This window comes from Populus nigra, chromosome 7 (genome assembly GCF_951802175.1).
Source record: "Populus nigra chromosome 7, ddPopNigr1.1, whole genome shotgun sequence".
In the NCBI taxonomy this organism is placed as follows: domain Eukaryota; kingdom Viridiplantae; phylum Streptophyta; class Magnoliopsida; order Malpighiales; family Salicaceae; genus Populus; species Populus nigra.
Window position 1 is genome coordinate 1,147,937 of NC_084858.1, and position 21,356 is coordinate 1,169,292.

At 33.1% G+C, this 21,356-nt stretch overlaps 2 protein-coding genes across 2 annotated transcripts; one reads left to right on the plus strand and one right to left on the minus strand.

The window, feature by feature from the left end:
• Positions 1-7,797: 7,797 nt before the first annotated feature.
• LOC133698956 (protein WHAT'S THIS FACTOR 9, mitochondrial) lies at positions 7,798-9,598 on the minus strand. The gene has a single exon (XM_062122070.1). It carries the CDS (start codon positions 9,438-9,440, stop codon positions 8,136-8,138), a length of 1,305 nt encoding a protein of 434 aa, XP_061978054.1. The 5' UTR covers positions 9,441-9,598; the 3' UTR covers positions 7,798-8,135.
• A 516-nt stretch (positions 9,599-10,114) lies between these two features.
• LOC133700209 (embryogenesis-associated protein EMB8) lies at positions 10,115-20,013 on the plus strand. The gene is made up of 13 exons (XM_062123750.1): positions 10,115-10,549; positions 10,637-10,698; positions 11,151-11,248; positions 11,544-11,633; positions 12,834-12,956; positions 13,368-13,445; positions 15,072-15,157; positions 15,331-15,379; positions 17,240-17,296; positions 17,377-17,507; positions 18,305-18,388; positions 18,693-18,762; positions 19,273-20,013. Exons 1-13 carry the CDS (start codon positions 10,170-10,172, stop codon positions 19,708-19,710), a joined length of 1,746 nt encoding a protein of 581 aa, XP_061979734.1. The 5' UTR covers positions 10,115-10,169; the 3' UTR covers positions 19,711-20,013.
• The last annotated feature ends 1,343 nt before the right edge of the window (positions 20,014-21,356 follow it).

Genomic DNA, 21,356 nt, shown 5'->3' on the forward strand with positions numbered 1-21,356 from the left:
TAAGTATGGGCTTCTTCTTCATGAGTTTCCCCTTCGCCCTTTAATTTTTTTTTTCTAAATATAGGCCCCCTTTTCTGGGTTTGTCCCCTGGAAATTTTTCCAGGTATAAGCATTGACATGAAAATTATTTAACCTCTAATAAACTGAAGCACCTTACCCGAGTCCAACATGCTCTTGAAATTTTTTTCAGGACCCTACGCAGGTCTATTAGTATTTTATATTGATCCAATACTTATTATTTTGAGTATAATACAATTCAAAATATCACAAGGGTGAAATAACACTTTAACCTCTTCTCTCCATAAAAAGACAAGACTTATGGGTTATAACTACACCATGAATCCTTCAAGCTCCAAGTTCATAATCTCTTCATTCTTAACATTTTTAGCATTCATATTTTCACAGTCTATCATTCTAAAATATCATTGTATTTTCTCTATCTGATTTAAGCATCCGAGAGTCTCTACATTCATCAAAATAAATCTTTTTGCAAATACTAGTTACCAGTCATCTTGGCTTATCAGACACTACTAGCTATTAGTTACAAGCTACATGAGTTTTTCATATCAAGCCACCAGACAGCTTGACTAAAGAGAATGAATCAAATTACTTGAGCTAAGAGATTAACTGATTATTCAATACATCGATTTTATTCATAAACATCTTAAATTTTAGAACATTATTAATAGAATCCAAAAAAAAAAAAGACTCGAAGAAAAACAGGCTATCAAAAAAAAAAAACACAAATTCAAGACCCTTTCCGATCGTGATACCATGACGAAAGATGGATCCAAAGACTAGTTAACCCCACATTAAAATAAATATAAAGGTAGAGTACTATGTTAGACTAGACTTGGTAGAAGAAAAGTATTAATTATGTGGTTTAGTGCAGGAAGGGAAGGAATCGGGAGGCTCTCTAGTCTCGAAAGTCCAAGCATGTGCATGCGAAATTATTTAATACATGTCACCTTTCATTTTCCGGGAATCACATTTCTTTCACCAGTTCGTTTGTACAAGTAATGTAGTTTGAAAAGGGTTACTTGATTGGAATTAAGATTTTAAAATGCGTGTGCACGTAGTTGATGCATTCATTACACGATTATAAAAATGGGTAAACTTTAGAACAATATTATTAGGTTTAATTAGCTTGTAATGATTACCCCCGAGCTAGCTAGCTATACCCAACAAACAAACTTGGATGTGATTTATGAATATTTTGCCAGGATTACTCTATGAATTTAAGTTTCCAACTACGTGCAATGCATGCGTTTTTTTTAAAAAAAAAACAGTACTGCGGTTAGAGTTTATATATATATATATATATATATATATATATATATATATATATATATATATATATATATATATATATATATATATATATATATATATGTCTGTGCAACAACCAGATGCTTGGGTTACACATGATAAGATGCGGAGGTGAGATCTGTGCAACCAGCAAAGACGCGAATGTGCGACCTTAACATTGCAATATATATTATTGGTGTTTTTCCTGCCTTTCAACTCTCTGTCCGAAAAATCTTACAACATCCCATTATTCCCATATATATATATATATATAGGCAAAATGCAATATTATAAAGATAATTAACAATGGTTTTCAGCCATTGGATCTGACATGGATCCTACAGAGCTCACACAGAGATATGATCAAAGATATGAAGGCAACATCTTCTGTTGTTAAGACGTATGGACATGTTCAAGAGCTGAGCTGTAAGCTTGTACACATTCACATGGTGGGGGTGGCAAGTTTCTCCATGAAAGTTGAAACCCTACTTCCACGTGAAACCTTTGATTTAGGGTTTTGACTTTTCAAAATTGCGTGTTGCCATTTATGATGACTAGTCTGCAGGAAAAGACTGATCAGCAGCAGCCCAGGCTGTTCTTGCCGATGGTCTTGATCATTTTGATAAGACTTCTTGTCTTCTTTCTCCCTTAATTCTTGGCATTAATTTTACAGGCAGCGAAAGGGAGCTTAGAGTGGATTGAAGAATTCTTTTGCCTCAGGAACTTGACAATCATGATCTGGCGAGGGAAAACTCTAATCGGAGGAGGGGTAGATGACTTCACATTCATATGAAAAATATTTTAGTTTTGATTGATTTTAAAATTTAAACGAAAAAATAAAATAAACCGTTATTTAGCAGCTCAAAAAAAAATATTAAAACAAAAACAAAACCATTACGAGAAGATATGGAAATAGTCAGCTCGCAGCTCATGATCAACCATGTGTGCTAGCTTGCATATATCTTGGCTTTCTTTGAAGAATGTATTTATTGTGTGATGTTTTTTAAAAATATTTTTGAATTAAAAATTTATTAAAATAAAGATTTTTTTATACTTAACATTAACATATTAAATTCATCCAAAATTATCTAAACAAATATCAGTTTAATGCATATTTAAATAAAAAATAATTTAAAAAACATATTATAACATAAAAACAAACAAGCACTCAATGATTTCTGATTTCTATTATGATCTAAAAAAAATGAGAAAATGTAGATATAAAAAATATTGAGTTGAAGATTGATGTTCAAAAATAGAAATTAAGGTTTTATTAGTAGAGTTTGTCGAAAGGTATAAATTCGTTACCCTAAATAAGCCAAAAGCTAACATAAGACAATAACTAAGGTTAATTACCTGTAAAAAAAATAACAAAGGTCCAATTTAAAAATATAGGAATGAATATTATGAACTTTGTCGAATCCTTTAATTATAGTTTAAAGAAGTTTGCTTTTAATAATATTAGCAATTTGTAAAAAAAAGAACAATAATTAAAGACTTTACGAGTCCTTTTATATAAAGTACTCTTATAATATTAGCAATTTGCTTTCGAATTTTTTTTTTTTAAGATATGCAGTGTTACAAATTATATTATATCATAAGGCGTTCAAAATAATTTACCATATATATATGTATATATATATGAAACAATTTATCTTTCTAATATTTTATTTTTTAATTAGAACATGGCATTTCTAATCATTACAAGTTACAACAATTGAACCATGATGCGTCTTCATCCAAGAGATTTATTTATCTGAAATAATGACTGAGAGAGAGAGAGGGAAGATAGTATGATGGCAATTAATAAATTAAAATCGTGAATCCTCAATTCAATTTAAATGATGAAGTGGTTGAGGTGGTGGGAGACGTGGATGAGATTCATTTTATATATATATATATATATATATATATATATATATATAATTAATTGCATTTATTAGAGGAAAAATCTTATAGGATAGTGATTTAGGATTCACAATTAAGAGTGTGTGCGTGTGACATAATGTAAATTATGTTTTTTAAAATTTTAATTTTTTTTAATTAAAAATTATTTTTTTATATTTTTAAATTATTTTAATACGTTGATATCAACATGTAATTAAATTGATTTATTATATAAGTCGAGTTTAATAACTGTAATTAAAATTCATGTTGAGATGAAATGGATTTAACGCCTGAGAGTGAATGAACTGTCCTCTCACCACCCGAAGTAAACCAGCTCCATGGAGGCCGACATGATACAAGAGGTGGAGGCAAAATCCTCTGTTTACAGAAATGAATATCGCAACCCAACATTGTTAATTAGGTGTCATGTGGGCCAAATAATAAAGGGTGCTGTTGACGGCCGGCAGGACCATGACTTGGGGACTCATTTCTGAGTGCGAACCCTACATCATAAATGCAGTGGTTGATGATGATATCACTTTCTGATGATCGACTGACTTGGAAATATCATTTGCATTTTCAACATGGGAAAAAAATGATGTGCTTAAAAGCGGCTTCTGCCCATCAGACAGAACTAAAATATCCTTCATGCTGTCATGGTTATCAAACCTTATTCCAACATGTATAGTTAGCTGGAATTACCTGAGTTAATATAAATTAATTTAAAATAATATTATTTTGAAAAAAAAATTATCCAGCTTAGTTTTTGACTGAGTTTATTAGCTTGACTCCCCTTTTCTTGATTATTATCTTGAGATAAAAAATACAAAGATAACAAGAATAGAAAAACATGTCCCCAATCATTCTTGTTTGTTTTGATAAGACATAAATTCTCTTATTACATTTTGTTATGGTTATCAAATCTTGTTTTAACTTGGATCGTGAGTTAGTTGAATTAACCGAGTTAATATAAATGAATTTAAAATAATATTATTTTTTAAAAATTTTTTTGTCTAATTCAGGTTTTAATTGAGTCTACCAAATTAACTCGTCAAGTCTCTTGTTTTTAGTTACTGTTTTAAGATAAAAAAATATAAAAATAATAAAAATAGAGAAAACATATCCTTTATCATTCTTGTTTCGAGATGAGACATAAATTCCCTCCATACAATTTATCATGAAAATAATTTTTTTAATTTTTTATTTTTCTCAATCAAACACATTTATATCTCGAATTTCTCGATGGTCCTGGGACACTAACTCAATGCAACCTAAGCTATAGCTTAGTGAACGTATCAATGGCCCCACTTCACTCAGTTTCCCAATTCTCTACCCCAATGTGCCTAAAATCTTCGGTGATACTCAGAATCTAGAAAGAAATTATGTCAGGAAACTAAAAGAAAGCACAATGTCATCTCACTTATCTGATAACCGCAAAAATTACAAGGCACTTGTAGAAGTTGACGCATAAATCCCAGGCCTCCTGCTATGATTATTATTACTTATTACTTGTCCGAAAGTCCCAAGTCCAGCACAGAGAGAACGACATGAAGGTTTTCTGCTCTTTCTGGAGCACCCCCAAAGATGATGCCACGTTGAAGAAAATCCCACTGTTTCACTCGACCATCTTGACGGATCATAATGGTCCAAACAACTGCAGGATTTCATGCTTTCAGAATCTATCACAGGCTATAAGTCACCCGTTCAAGTCATAAATTTTATAATTATTAAAGATTTATATGTTTATTTATAAGATTAATGGAACTGTATGTAAACTGGTTCGGATAACAATGTTAATAAAAAAAAAAAAAACATATGCACATGTAACAGCACTATAATTTAGCCATCAGGACATAAGTGGAGAATGTCTGGGTAGATCATGTAACCAGCAGCCTGCAAGTCACAGTTTCTTTGGCTTCTCAGCTTATTTTCCAGAAGGAACTCCAGACAAGCTCGTTGGTTGACTTGCTACTTTCTTAAGCACATGTCCCCCAGTATATCAATCATGGCTATTAATATACTTTTCATTTTGTAACACTGACTCTTTGTAGAGCAATTTGTGCCTTCAGAACCAAAGTCTAGTATAGGATCTGCAGATGCATATAGCCAAAGCCAACCATTTGTAGGTAAAGTTTAGGATTCCAGGGCTAAATTGTTTCATGAAAAATAGTTTTTTGAAAATTATTTTTTAAATTTTTTTATGTTTATTTGTTTTTTAAAAAATTAGTCAACAAAAAATGCTTTTCAGTCAAAGAAAAATTTGACTTGATTTCTAGAAAAGTGTTTTCTTTTTATTTTGGACAGAAAACACTTTTTAGAAGTTGTGAAAAATTTAGAAATATCATATTATTTGTCAATTATATCAAATTGAGTTTTCAAATTTTTTATTGCTATATATTTTGTTTTGAATCTTTATTTTTTCAATTTTATCTCTTAGAATTTGATTTAATTTGATTTTTATATTAACTTTGATCCTTATTTTTATGATTGTTATTTACTTTTCTCTTATTATTTTTTTAATTGAATTTTTTTATCTCTTAAATTTGGTCCTCATTTTTTTGATTATTACTTATTTTATTTGAAATAATTTATGAAATTTTAATTATTATTATTTTAATTTCATCATCTTTCAATTTTTTTATCTATTAGATTTGATCTCCATTAATTTGATTGTTGTTTATTTTATTTGAGATAATTTATGAAATTAGATTTTTTTTCAATTTCATTTTCATTCAACCATTTAATTTGTAAGATTTATTCTTATTATTTTAATAAACTTGAAAAAAAACATTAATAAGTTATTTTTCAGGTTATTTTCCATGACATAATCAAATATTGAAAAGTATTTTTCAACTTATTTTTTATGATATTATCAAATATCAAAAAAAATTTACTTTTTAAAAATTTATTTAAAAAAATATTTAAATAATTAAATTACTTTTCAGTAAAACTAAATAACTTTTCCTGGGAGGGAGGGTGGAAGAGCTTGAACTTCAGCTTGTTTGGCAGGATTGATGTACAGTAAAATAAGGAATGGAAAGCGTTAACACAAGTCACCCTTCCTTTTGGGGAAGTGAATGAGTATATTTGGAAATACGGTGAAAAATTACGTTTTCAAAAATTATTTTTTTATTAATAATTATTTTTTATATTTTCAAATTAATGTTAAAAATAAATTTTTTTATTTTAATACATTTTTAAATAAAAAATATTTTAAAAAAACTATACTAGATGATGAGTAGATTAATCAGGATGTTGTTTCCTTATGGGAAGCCTACTGAACTTGACACCCAAGGCCAGAGGACATACCGTGATGATGACCAGAGTCCAGACCCTTGGAAAAAGAAATGGATCCAGTAACAGAGGCATGGACCATACAAATGGAGGAAGATTCTTCTGAGAAAGGAAATGAACCAGATGAGAGAACTAGCAAGGCTCAGCTCTCTCTATTTCTTCAATGCTGCTACTCTTAAAAGTTGAGCCACCACAAAAAATACTACAGAACTGAACCTTATCTGTTAAGATAACAGCTTCAGTTGGGATAAGAAATTAAATCCTTTATTAAGTATATGATTGCCAGCCATATGAACAGCAAAATTCAGGGTAACTGGCATGGCTACATGTCTACTCGATAACCTCAAATATCTCTACCCTGAAGCAACAATTAGCAGTCCGTACTGTAATGCTTTGTAGGGGCGAGCTTCCCACAATAAGATAAAATAAATGGCAACATCACTTATCTGTGAAACCTACAATTATTGGGAATGAAAAGAGGGAATTCTCAGCAAATACCTGTTAGATTTTACAATGAGGAAAACCGTAACCAAAGTCATGTTTCAGTTCTCGGCCTCCCATCAAAGGCATACATCATGACTTCAAGATGTGGAGTGTTAAAACTCCATTCATAGAAAATGCATATGAATAATTAGCAAAGGCTGAGGCAGGATGCAGCAGACTCTCCTTTCATTGAAAAAGAAATCACAAATGAACAAGTCAACAAACAGTGAAACAAAAAGAGGATAAGTTTGGGTTGCAATAAAGCATGTTAAAGTAAGTTTTCACAGTGAAATGTTTTCCCCTCTGGCTCTAGTTTCCTGTTTTTAGCTTCTTGTACATCACTAACAAGAAGTCGGAGGATAAATACCATACCCCAAGTGATTTACAATACCGCAAAGAGAAGAAGCCTCTGACACATCAAACATTCAATCCATGTCATATTTGGAGCAAAGAAACAGCCACCAATAAAAGATGAAATGACTTGGTATTCGACTAAACTGAGCATATATGCCTGTAAAATGCACTCCTATAAACCGGGTTGACTCATTATGATGTCAAACTGAGCATGCATGTAAAATGTCAGTCAATCAAATTAGAATATAATGATAACACATATATAGGAGAGGACACTCCAATTTCTAGATTAAAAGATCTTTCCTTCAACGTCTTATGGGTTGGAATAAATGCAGTACCAGGAAAAATGCTAAGTTGTAAGTAGTTTGGTAGTTTTTGACTTCTTTTTTTATACTTTCAGTGTATGGGAGGTGGATACCCTCTTTTTGGTTCCTTTATTGATATGCATTTGAAAGGGAAAAATAGTCAATATAAGCAGAGAAATAAAACAGAAATTTATTTACAAGGTAGTGCTGTTACATATATGAGCAAAATCAAAACAATTAGAAACACAAGAAGGGAACCAACCACCAAGAAGCTGTAAGCAACCAACCAGATTCCAACCACTGATATCAACCAATAATCTACCTCTTGTTATCAGGTCCAAAGGTTTTGCCTTATTGGACAATGCCCTTGCCAAATTCTTGTTTCCTAGAATTTTCTCCAACAAATGTAGCAATCGACAAGGCACTTTCAAGGAATCATTTCAATATCCTGATGGCGAGCTCTTGCTTCCTTGTTTGTGAGACACCAATTCTCATTGCACCAATTCACATCTTCATCTTCATAGTCCCTTCATTATTCGCATCCTCAAGGTTGGAGTCTGAAGACCCCACATCCTCAAATTCAGATTCTGAAGAGTCATTTGATCTCTCTTCTTCTTCCTCCCTGCTTTTATATTTAGCTTTTCTTTCTATCCCTTTTTTGGTAGATGAAACCTGCCTTTGCAGTTGAAAATGTGAAACACCACCAACTGATTTTCTTCTCTTCTTCTTAGCTTTACTCATAAGACGAATATACCTAAACCTCATTCCCATTAGAAGATGCTTATGCACTAAAAAGCCCTTCCTATAAGCCTCTCTAAGCACCACAGTCTGTGTCCTAATCTTATTGGAAACATAAAAAATCCCTGGATGATGCACCAAAGCCTTATTAAACCTGTTCCCAAACCCCAAATAATCCCCCAATTGAAGCACATTCTCTTTCTCCGTCTTCTTTGACACTAACAACCACAACAACTCATGTAAAACCGTGACAGTCCACTTCTCAGCTTGATCCCCATTGGGATTCAAATGAAAAGCATTTTCATAGGGTGATATGTATGGCAAACCTTGCCATTCAAAAACCCAATCTCTCACTTTCTTCTTTAAATCAAACCCATTTGGGAAATTTAAAGGAAACCCAATTCTCTCCCCTCTCTTAACATTCCTCAAATCCTCAAGTGACACTCTTTTCTCCATTTCAGACACAGCTAACTCATCTTTCCAAGAAACCAGCTCTAAAAAGAAAGTGTCTTTATTAGTTAAACAATCTTTATCCTCGCAGACATTGAAATATTCAGGATAATCTGATAAAAGGGCAGTAATATAATCATGAGGCAAACCCAAATCATACTTGAACCTATCAACAATATGCAAAGGCAATCTTTTTGCCCCGGAAAGCATTAAGAGTTTAGCTAACCTTTTTATGGTGTCATCACGTAAAGGTTGTGACTTTAGAATGAGTTGCTCCTCCTTGTGAAGTGAGATAGCTTGAGGGGTGAGTTTGATGTGGAAGGGGAGGGAAGGGGAGGGCTGGAATTGAGAGAAAACTGTGGAGTACTTGTGGAAGAAATTGAGGGCTGTAGTGGAGAGGTTGAAGTGGGGTTTTAGAAGGGAAAGAGAGGAAAGAGGGAGGGATTTCAAGGGAGAGGAAATTAGTTGGTTCTTGATAGAAATGATTTGTTTCAAGTCTTTTTCTTTGGAAACAGCTGTGTCAAGGTAAGGGTCACAGGCCCATTTGATCCTGGCAGCTATGAAGGTCCTGGCTTGGTTGAGTTGGTGTGGGAGTTTGGTGCTGTAGAGAGACATCATCATCTCTCATGGAAGAAAATGGAATTGATGCTGCTGTGTTCAAAGTGCTGGGGAAGCGGGAGTGGTGAAGGATTGTTTTTTTAGTGAGTGATGGTTTCAGAGAAGAAAACAGTAATCTTTAAACTTATATGCAGTGACAAGAGAGGATGAGAAAGCCGAATCACTAATTAAACAGAGAAAATTGAATAAAATTAATTAAAAAAAATTGTACTGAGAAAAAAAAATCAAATGAACAATTTTTTCACCATCAATTCTTCTTTGAATACCAATTGAAAAGTTTATTCATATATTTAATAAAATAAATTAAAAATTATATTAATAAATAATAATAAATATACTGATTCCAATCAACCCACATTATATTAATATTTTCATAGTTATTTTATTCTACATTATCTCATCTTGTATTTATGATTTTAAATATTATTTATAATTTTACAAAATAAAGTTAAATTAGGGAAAAAAAACTAAAAATAAGAGAATTTTTGGTGGGTTTAGATGTAATTTTCTCTTTTTCATGCAATAAGTATTGGCAGGAATCATATATTTTCTTGAGGAGAGGAGAGGAGAAGGAAAAAAATATATAAATAGATAAAATATATAATTTCTAAGACTACAAGACTAATTATTTAGTTTCATTAAACTACAGGGACGAACTTTATAACTAACTCCATCTTACAAAGCTTAACCACCTGCTCTTCTCCAACCTCCACAACCTCGAAAATCTTTGAAATGGAAGAAGATTACAGAGCATCATCATACGACTACGACGAGCTCTTCGTCAAATCTCTGTCTCTTTTTTCAATCTCTCAGAACCATCTCCTACTCCTCCTACTCCTCCTCCTATGCATCGTCCTCCTCCTCTTCCTAGCATTTCTAGTCTTTTTCTACAATTTTCTTGAGATACACTTTCTCGCCGATTTACTCACCGCCTTCAGAGGCGACTCTGTGTCGCTCACCTATAATCCCAGCTCTCAACTCTACAAATCCGTCGCTTCCAAGTGCCGCATCCTCCACGGAAGGTTTTTGCCTACTCCATGGCTATCAAGTCCTCATCTCCAAACAGCTTTCTTGAGTCTTGTTGCAAAATCTCCTCATGTCACCTACAAAAGGTTATTTTTTCTTTCTTTTTTCTCTCTTGCTTTTGTTTTTTTCTGCAGACCCTATGTTTATACGTTTATTTTTTTTGTACTCTGCAGACACATGTTTTATGCTACTGATGGCGGTACCATTGCTCTGGACTGGCTAATGTCTTCTGATGGTTAGTATAATACAAATTTTATGTGAAACTAGCTGAATCTTGAAGAAAACATGAGCTATCTTTGACTAGATTAGATTAAATTTTCAATTTTTGATGCAATAATTCGCAATGGCTTTGGTGTTTGATTTTTTTTCTCTCGTTGAATGGTAGAGGCGAACTTATGTAACCTGAAGTAAGCTAGGATTACTGCTAGGTCGAGTGCATCTTTTATCCACTGCACATTATGATCACTCTTGCTTGGAGTTTCCCAATATATTGTTTTCTGAAAAGATGCTAACTTTGAGTCGAGTTGTGATAACGGTGACTTTGAACTTTGGTTTGAGTCGTGTGTATCATTATTTTTTTTGGGGAATGATTTATGTCTTGAATTTAACATGTGTGTTTTATATTTTTGCTGCTTTACTTGTTGTTTGGTATTGTTTAAATCTAATTTTTGCTTCTTAATTTTTCAGTTAAAGGTGCTCCCTGCACAAATGATGCGACTCGAGAAAATGATAAAACTCCTATTTTGATCGTGATTCCTGGTTTAACAAGTGACTCGGGTTCTGCTGTAAGTCCTTTTTATCATTTTGAAATTGAAGTTTTTTTCATTTTCATGTAGTTGGTACCTTCTGCTGGAGATTCCTTTACTTCTTGCGTTCATCCCCTAAGCAAGACCTCAGTTGGCTGAATAGAAGTAACTTATGAAATTCCTTTTTGATGCTGCCCTTTTCAGTTATATTGGTGATAGACATGCTGCATTAATTGTTGTGACTCTTTTGCGGAGTTTTTTTTTTTCTTGTGGCCAGTAGGGTTTTTTTCCTTTCTCCTTTTTAAATGTCTCGTGTAATTTTACGGTGCAACAGTATGTAAAGCATCTCGTAGATAAGATGGCAAAGCATGGCTGGAATGTTGTTGTGAGCAATCATCGCGGACTTGGAGGCATATCAATAACTGTGAGTGTCAAATATTATATGCAAGCTTTTGATTTCTCATAAAGCAACTTTTCCTTTTCATTCTTCATGGATCACCATTCTCTCTCTCTCTCTCTCTTCCCCTTTTATGAATATTATACATAATGGCTTGCATTCATTAAGAAGTCATTGCATTTAGTATGATATCATCCAAACAAGGTTTTTGAAGAAGAAAAACAACAAATACGGAAGAGTGGTACAGGCTGGTAAATTGTATCTTGACTTTGAAATTTAGTGAGGAAGAAAAAAAATGTTAGAATTTTTGAAGGATTTGACAGATCAGTTAAACCAAATTGAAAATCTTGTGAAGTTTGTTCTTTTGGTTTTCTTTTTCCACAGTTAAATTCTTGGAATATCTTTTAGTTGTTGTTAAAGTACTAGATCCTAGGCTTCGACTTTCCTCCTCTCCCTCTTTTTTTTACAACTTTACTGTCCCTACGTATGATAGATTTTGGGTTACAACCAAGAGCTTATAGGTTACAGGAAAAGTGTTTTGATTTAAAATTGTTTTAGAGGTGGGACTCTCTCTAGGGTTTTCCTTCACAAAACCTTGTTTCATTGAAACAGAAACTGAGTTAAACAACCACAAGTTTATGAAAAAGCATCAGACATGCTGTGGTACATGCCCACATGGACAGATCATCAAAAGCCAAATAGAAGAAGTAGCAAAAGCTTTTCAAGAAAATGCAAATGGCTTAACTTTTTTAAATAGTTTTCTCTTAAGCTAGTTGTCACAAGTTAAAATACTGGAATGGAAGAAGGCAATTTAGAAGAAACCTCTCTTTCAATTCATCCAAGTGAATAAAAGAAATATACTGCTAAGATGCAGGAAGCTCTTTTCTTTTCTTTTTTTTATGACAATTCTGAATGTGAAATTGCTCATTCACAGACTTGTATACCCATGGGTTTCTCTTTTCTTTGTTGAGAGGGGATTTTATATATGTTATTTTGTTAATAGATAATGTGCTTAATGAGGATCTTGTTATTCAGAGAATATTCAACTTTGCATAACTGTGACTGCTTTTCTTTTTTAGGTTGCTTTTGAATATGTTTTCTTAAATGTCAAACTTTCATGTGTGTTGTGAGCTGCATCAAAGCTTGTTCAGACATCTCTCGTGGTCTGTACTTATTGCAATAAATCGTTGACTAACAAGGTCATTTGTTATAAATATATATGGTCAGTCTGATTGCTTCTACAATGCTGGGTGGACAGAGGATGTACGAAAGGTCATTGATCATATTCATTGTCAATATCCTGAAGCTCCTTTATATGCTGTTGGAACTAGTATTGGGGCAAATATTTTGGTATGCTTCTCCTTTTATTTTTTCCCTGCTTGCAAAGTAGTATGTGTATTTTTTTATCTTGAAAGACCTCAAATTATCATCTCAATAAACTACCTTCCTGATGAGATTTTTATACATTTCATCTTTAACCTGCCGCATGGCCATGTTGCTTCATGTTTTATAATGCCAATGCCTCCTGGTAGATATTGGTAAATGGATTATGACTGTATCAATTTCTGAATGAGTTTGATTTGTCTAATTTGGAGGATTAACTCTAACCATACTTATTTATGGTGGATTTGTTAAGCTAAATCACACAGTTAGTAGGATTCTTTTTGATGCACATTGAACAAGGGTGTATACAAGAAATTGCTTTGTTTAGAGTTGGAACTTTGAATCCAAGTGATGTGTTGTTAACGTTAATTGTTCCAGGTGAAATATCTTGGAGAAGATGGGGTTAATTGTCTTCTTGTTGGAGCTGCGGCTGTCTGCTCTCCTTGGGATCTTTTGGTGAGTGTTTCATCTATATTTACATGTTATGGGAGTAGGTATATCTTTGCAGTTTTTGTATTTATCTATTACCATGCCAAATTAGGTACCTTGTTTCATTGGCACATCTTGATTTTTTAGGATGCAAGATATTGCAATTTATATATTTTTATTCGTTCCAGCAATGAAGACAGTAATGTGACCAGAAAATGTTAAAAGGTAGACGGTGATGTAGTGGGGCTCCAACAACCATATTCAGCAACATGTTGAAGTGAATGGTAGAAACTAAAATGTCTTCCGCAGAGAGTGAAAACATCTTCATTTTCTTTTGGTTTGTTTTCCTGAGAAAATTGCACAACCATTACTTCCTCATAAATGGGTTCCTTTAGAAGTACTAGTATAGTGAGAATGTAGATCTAGCTCTTCTTTACTTGCGGTTTTAGTTAAAGAAAAAATTTACAGGTAGAATTTTAAGAGTATGTCATTAATGAGAAGAAGACTATATAGGGTGGCGGTGGAAGAGAAAAGAGACCACACCTGTTGCTGCTTTTGCTAGAGCAATGTTGGGAAGTAACCAGATAGGTTCTAACAACCAGCATTCCACGTGAAGTTGCTGCTGTCTGATGACTCACTTTTGCTTTGCAGCATGGCATGGGATTTGTCCCATTGAACTGAACCACTTGCCTTCAAGTGGATAAACTAGAAAAGAGAAGAAATTAAAGGAGAGGGAATAAAAGGAATAACTTGGGTATCTTCATTGATTGTGGAGTACTAAGAGGAATAACTTGTCATGCCAATGGCTCCCCATGCCTCATGTGCTTCGGAAGATTGTAAAATTTGTTCACAGTAAAGGAATTTCTCAGTTTCTTTTTGTAAAGGAAGTATGATAGTTCTATTAAAAAAAGAAAAAGGAAAAAAAGTTTGCAGTTGTCGCAGTAAAATGGAAAATGGGTTGTGCAATAGAGATTGAACTGCAAAATCATGAACGTTAAGGATATTCTCTCGGTAGATATTTGATGGATATTAGTTTGTTCTAATATGAAGTGTCTCATTGCACTGGGTTTCCTTGGGCTTGCTCGACCAACCAACTTGGTTGTTTGTATTAAATTTATGTGGTTTTTTATATGAATTTGTATATTTTTTACATATAGTTCTTATTGAATGTTCATCCATATGAATTCCATGTGATGCGACCAACTATTTCTTTGATCATCTCTCCCTCTATATGCTTGGTTGTCTTTCACTTGGAAGTTCTTGTTCCAAGCTTGTTTGAATCTATAATTTCATGATTTTATTTTATTGATACAATACATAAAAGAAAAGACGCATAATTCTCCAGTGGATGTTATTCTGAAAGGAAAGATCAACTCTGGTTATGAAATTCCTTCATAAAAGTCAAAATACAACTTTGGAGGCAAAGTAGAAGAGAATTGTTTAAGAAAATTTGTAGAAAAGATGGTGGGATCATGTCAAGATCTTTAGTTAGTACTAATCTTGACAGGTTCAACTAAATCAGAAGTTACGTAAATTGCTTTCTTATTGAATTATAAGTCAATAAATTATTAAAATCCTTGTTTTTGTTAAATAATCCACTTATGGAACTAACTGTTGAAAATTATTTAAAGTCCCTCTATTGTTGCTTTACAGATATGTGATAGATATATCAATCGTAGACTTGTGCAGAAATTGTATGACAAAGTGCTAACAGTTGGCCTACAAGGTTATGCACAACTGTATGTCTCCATCACTGCTTTGCTAATTTTTCTGACAATGAACCTTCTTTTGCTTAGTTATCCTGTGTGAACTCCACTTGATCACTTCAAAATTATGATTTCAGCTTGTGTTTTTAATTTTTTGAACTTCCAGGGTTTTTGTTTTCCAAAGATCTAACTGTATTGTTATGCAGGCATGAGTCTATCTTGTCACGTCTTACAGATTGGGATGGTGTAAAGAAGGTAATCCCTCAGTTCCTCAAAAAGCATCCTTATTTTCAGTTAAATGACTCATTATATCCTTATATAATTGATTAAGTCTCCAATATATCCCTGTGTTTCTAATTGTGTCAATTATGTCATTTTTTAATATCCAATTCTCCAATATATTTTTATCTCAAGTTTTTCTATTCAAATTGACATAATTATATTTTTCATTCTGAAAATACCCTTGAACTGTACAGGAATATAATTTTAGTTGTTTGAGAAAAGATTGAAATCTTTAGTTTTTTAAATTTTAATGGTTGAATAATTTTCAAACTTTTTATTTCTTAAAACATTTTGATCAATCTTAAGAAACTTTTCTATTATATTCTTATATAACTCAAGGACAACTTTAGAATGAAAAAAATGTAATTTTGTCAATTTGGGTGGAAAAACTTGACCAAATGACATATTGGAGAATTGAATATTATACAATGACATGGCAGACACAATTAAAAGTGTAGGGATATATTGGAGACTTGTCCAATTATATAAGGACAGATTGAGCTATTTACCTCTTTATTTCCTTACCAAAATGCATTGTCTATTTTCAATATGTTGAAGGATCGGTTATGTTACTTAAATACTTTGACTCTTTAAAAATTAAATTCATATGCTTTTTCTTTAACTGCATTTAATTTGGAAGGATAATGTAGTTAATGCAATAAAAATAGATGGTCTGGCACAACATTTATTTTCATTTTTTAATACGTGTAATAGTCAATTGGGACATCCTTTGTGGGATGGAGGGAGTGCCTTCATTTCATTTCTTTCTTAAACTCCTCTACTTAAGTGAATATATGAAGTTGGTTGTTGGAGTAGTAAAAATATCATTCGATATGCTTTTAGAAGCAAGCCCATTTTAAACCATAAGGGATGCAATTATATATTTGTAAAGTAATAGTTTTCTAGTTTTTCTTTTTTACTTGTAGAGGTATGTATATATTTGTGCATGCATAAGATGTAAAGTAATCTATACAATAAGTGTAAACACAGACTTACAAAAATTTTTTGTTCAGCTCATTATGTTTTAGATCCATGCCAACACATGAGATGCTATTTACTAAACTTAATAGTTAAGACATATAGGAGAATTAGAAAAATATATATAAACTCTCTCTCTCTCTCTCTCTCTCTCTCTCTCTCTCTACTAACAATTTACCCTATAATTTGTTAACACACCAAACAACCTTTGAATATTAACTTTACACTTTAACAATTCCTCATATAATTAGTGTTCTTGTACAAATTCCCTCTCGTTTTTTAACCTTGTACCAAATGCCACTTTAATATTGCTATTGGAGTTCAGCAGTCCGTACACTGCTAATGGAGCAAAGCACAAGATACTTAAGGGCAAATGAACAATTTTTTGTCATATAAATCCAATATAACCAAGCCATAGGTGCTGCATTTCCCCCTAGTTTAATTTATGGGATATATTGGATTACCATGCATTCATCTTTAGAGGGATGCTGATTAATGAGATGCTGTATTGTAGCTCTTCACATTCAACATGCTCACATCATGTTGTCAATTAAATCACATTATGAAACTGCATAAAATAGTTGCTTATTGGCATTATTTCTTTTGAAGTGAGATTGCATTGGAAAGTGGAAAGAGCCTATATCTATATAACACTTTCCACATTGATGGTTTAGATATATCACAAGCAAATTATGCTTCTACTTATTTTTAGCAAAATACATTTGGTTGGTACATACTCCTTAACAATCCATTGATATGTTGACATGTATAGATGAAAACGTAATCAGAGGATTGTATTGGTGAAGCAAATGCCTTGCTTTTAAAGAATCTGTTTTTTTTTCCTTTGTGTGACAGTCACGTTCTGTTCGAGACTTCGACAACTATGCAACCCGCATTCTTGGAAAATTTGAGGTGAAAGCTGATTGATCCTCATTTTCACCAAAATGACTCATCCTTTCTTGATTGACTAAAACCACTGTTCTTTTCCTCAGACTGTTGATGCATATTACAGGCGTTCTAGTTGTGTGAATTTTGTGGGAAATGTATCAGTGCCTCTTCTGTGCATCAGTGCCATGGATGATCCAGTTTGTACAAGGGAGGCCATCCCATGGGATGAATGCAGGTAGGGAATCAGCTTCTTTACTTTTCTCCACTCTCTAATCATTTGAGTGTGTGATTTGTTCTTTATTTATGACATTCTTGAATGCTCCACGTGGATTTCTTTATTCCGCTATCTCTGTTGCAGCAGGCCCTGACTGGTTGTTGGCTTTCCTAAAACCGCTCCAATTTGGCCTCTACTAACTATAAATGGGGTTGTTTGTAGGCACACAGACACTGTATAAAAGTTCTAGTCACATTTTCCAATTAAATGGAGGCAAAACATTTATCATGGAGCAAAAATTATTTTGACTAACTAGTGCATGCTCAGATATAGAATTGTTTAAATACCATATTCCAAAAATTTATGTTGCACCACAGCTAAAATGCTTTAGTTATAACATGAAGGGATTTTGAATGCTGCTGACTTCTACTCAGTTAGCTGAGTGTCCTAGTGAACATTTTATTTCACACCTAGAGTTGTCACATAGGGCAGCAATCAACCATGGAGTGATTAGAACTCTTGCTGTTGAAATTGATAAGGAATCAGGGTGATATTGATGGATTTTAAATTCCCTCATAGTCTGAAAGAACCAGGTAGATGATGCTTAACACAATACGTTTGAAAATGCCACAACATGAAGCATGGTTAAAGATTTAGATATGATCAACAGTATGTGAATAGCATACCAAATGTATGAATTCTAAATTTTCATAACCAGAATAAGTCTAGCTGTCGCCACTATTCTTTGAAGCTCATGATATCATGCGTTGAACAATGTTTTCAATCTATGCAACATTGAACTGTTTGATTCCTTACAGGGCAAATGAAAATATTATCCTTGCTGTCACACAGCATGGAGGACACCTTGCTTATTATGAGGGGATATCTGCAGATAGCATGTGGTAACTACTGTCTTCCTCTTTTGGCATGTTTGACAACTCTTTATTATCAAACATGCATAGACATCTGCAAAAAAATGAGCATGTCAGAGTCTGTTGTAGTCCTATGCGGAGGTCAAGAGTGATTATTTTTTACCATCTATTAAGGGTTTGCATTAGATATTATCTAGGAGCTTACATGCTAACATTCTTTTTCTTGGATGATAATCAACAATTTTGTCCATCATCTTTAGCAGCAGTTACTGTATGATTCTCATTTGGTCTCTTGATAAACTTGGATTGAATTGTTTTCTTCATTTCCTTGCAGGTGGGTGAGAGCTGTAGATGAATTCTTTGATGTCTTGCAGTCTAGCCCATTAAGCAACAGAAGAAAGAAGGTGCAAAATAGTTCGCTAAAGATTTTTGGAGTCAATTGATAGAAATTAGTATGCACACATTTTAACACACAAAGAAATGGACAAGGACATACCACATACTCTAGCACCACAGTGGAGCACATTGCCAGATCCCATGGAAGTATGAAGTATATATTTTCCTAATGTTACTTCTGCTTGTTAAAATTCACCTTTCAAACATGAGATGGAGGAGAAATTTCCATTATTTGGCTGTGAAAGCCAAATGTTTTCGCAATAATTTAAACCTTTTTCTTTTTTTGAGTGGGTTAAAATTCCTGGGTAAGAGATTATGTTTTTGGAACTCAAAGAGATTAAAAGACCAGCTGTTTCCAGTGTCCAGTCATTCGATCAACTGTTACCAGTTATATTTGTCTTGCAGTGGGAATATCTGAATTTAAATCTTCCAACGCAAGCATAGCAAGGGGACAACTTATTCTAGTTTAACTGTCAGTTTCCAGGAAGTTGAAATTTCTTTGTTTGGTTGTCTTTCAGGTGGAAGGGCCTAGCTTGTCCATTCCACCGGAGTCTTCAATTGATCAAGGACCTTATGTGAATGTCTTGGAGGATGGCATGGTGACTGCTGTTGGCAACAGTCAAGAAGATTTCATAGCTGAAGATGAATGCAATGAAGATGTGGACCACATCAGGAAGGATGAAGATGCCATTTTGCACGAAGAAAGAAGTGATCTTTTGACAGAGAGAACCCATTCTAAAGTTGACCTCAACCAGCCATTGGATCAGAATCTCAATGATTTGGGTGTTCCTGCTAGAAGAGGAATGGATCAGCTTCTACGACTGAGTAGAAATTCGATCTGGCTCCTTGCTTACATTGCTATCGTAACAACCTGGCCCCTTGTCGGTTCTGCTCTTCTTCCTTTTCTCAAGAAAAGATTCAAGAGCATCCTACCGTCTGCTTTGCGTAGAAGATAGCAATCTCTGTGGGTAATGATAATTATTTACTTTATGGTATAGTAGTCATTCTTGATGAATATAAAATGTGATGAATTATTTTCTTGAAAAAGGAAAGCAAGGGTGATAAATTATAACAGTACAAAACCGCCTTCATGGTGAAGGATAATAAAGGAGTCAAACTGTAATACCAAGAACACATGTCAGTTGTATCTGGTCACAAATTTGGAAGAAGCTTGGATTATGTGTTGTTACCATTATTTCTAGAGAAACAATGTTCTCTGAAAAAAGTAGAAGAAAATGAAAACTAGTTTCTTCATGCCATCCGTGAATCTCAGTTTCTCGTCACTGCATGCTGAAGTGTGTACTTGTGCCTGATAATGTTAGCTTCATTTTATATGTTAGGTTTAAGCTGAGTGTGTTCTGGTAATGTTCTTCACCATGCTTCAGGGATGGATGTGTTGCATTGAAGATTTAAAGATGTAGAGCACATGATGAATTATCAATTTTGGTCACTGATTCGTGTTTTGCCATCATTTGCTTCTAGTCTCTCATTTTAGGCCGGTCATCGGATAACTGGAAAATGATGCCAGAGATATTACCATCCATGTTTATGAGTTTAGTATAGGTTTAAAATATTGTCATCAGACCCGGCTCCAGGTTTAATAGCTACAGTCCGTGATAGTGGTTGTTTTTTCATAAATGATTCTGACTTTTTCTTCTTTTTTTTTTTCCTGTATTCTTAAGAAAAGGGGGTATAAATAAGCCTGTTTCTTTTAAAGGCCGTCAGCATCATATCTCTTAATAGCCTCCATGACGTCAGTTCTTTCCAAAGTCGTCGGCGTGATATCTTTTAATAGCCGTCATGTGTTCATGGTCTGGTGGGGATCGCTGGAAGGGGGCAGGAGTTGTTTTTCCTTGGAAAAAGTATACATAAATACTTTAATAAAGTCAAACCAGCAGGAGGTGCCCCACAAATTATTATTTTTTGTACGGCACACAACTGTGATAGGGAAGACTCAGAGTGTGATTGTTTGATTGGGTAGCTTTCATGCATTTGGTTTAAAAAAAAAAAGTTTTAAAAAAATCCAGTTAGTCGAGATTAGTTAGGATGCGTTTGGAAGTCTGCCGACTTCTGTATTTGTGGTGAAACATAGATAAAAATTTATATATTGTAAAAAAAAAAAATATATATATATATATATATATATATAAAATATTTGATAGTTGTGTTTTAGGGTGTGGTGTTATGATTATTTTTCAAAGTGTATTTTATTTGGAAATGAATTAAAATAATCTTTTATTTTTTCAAAAAAAAGTTTTGATATTAACGCATTAAAATAAACTAAAAACACAAAAAAAATATTAATTTAAAATAAAAAAATAAAAATAAAATTATTTTTTAAAAAAAACACTTTTAAAATATAAAAATAAATAGAATTTTATAAAATTTAATTAAAAAATATAAAAAAATTATTTTACAAAAACTGTATTTTAAATTTAATTTCTTAATATGTCTCATGGCATAAGATATAGTTTGATTTGTTGTTTCACCACGAATACAGAAGTCGGCAGAAAACAAACGCAGCTTCACTAAAGTAATTCCAAACGCGTCCGGTCCAGCAGTGATCCTCTCCTGCATCGAGTCTTCTGCGTAATGCCACTTG

Coding starts and splice junctions, on each gene's coding strand:
- LOC133698956 (XM_062122070.1), bottom strand. CDS start 9,440: ATGATGATGTCTCTCTACAGCACCAAACTCCCACACCAACTCAACCAA.
- LOC133700209 (XM_062123750.1), top strand. CDS start 10,170: ATGGAAGAAGATTACAGAGCATCATCATACGACTACGACGAGCTCTTC. Junction 12,957..13,367: donor GTATTGGGGCAAATATTTTG/GTATGCTTCTCC, acceptor TAATTGTTCCAG/GTGAAATATCTTGGAGAAGA. Junction 15,158..15,330: donor CTACAAGGTTATGCACAACT/GTATGTCTCCAT, acceptor ATTGTTATGCAG/GCATGAGTCTATCTTGTCAC.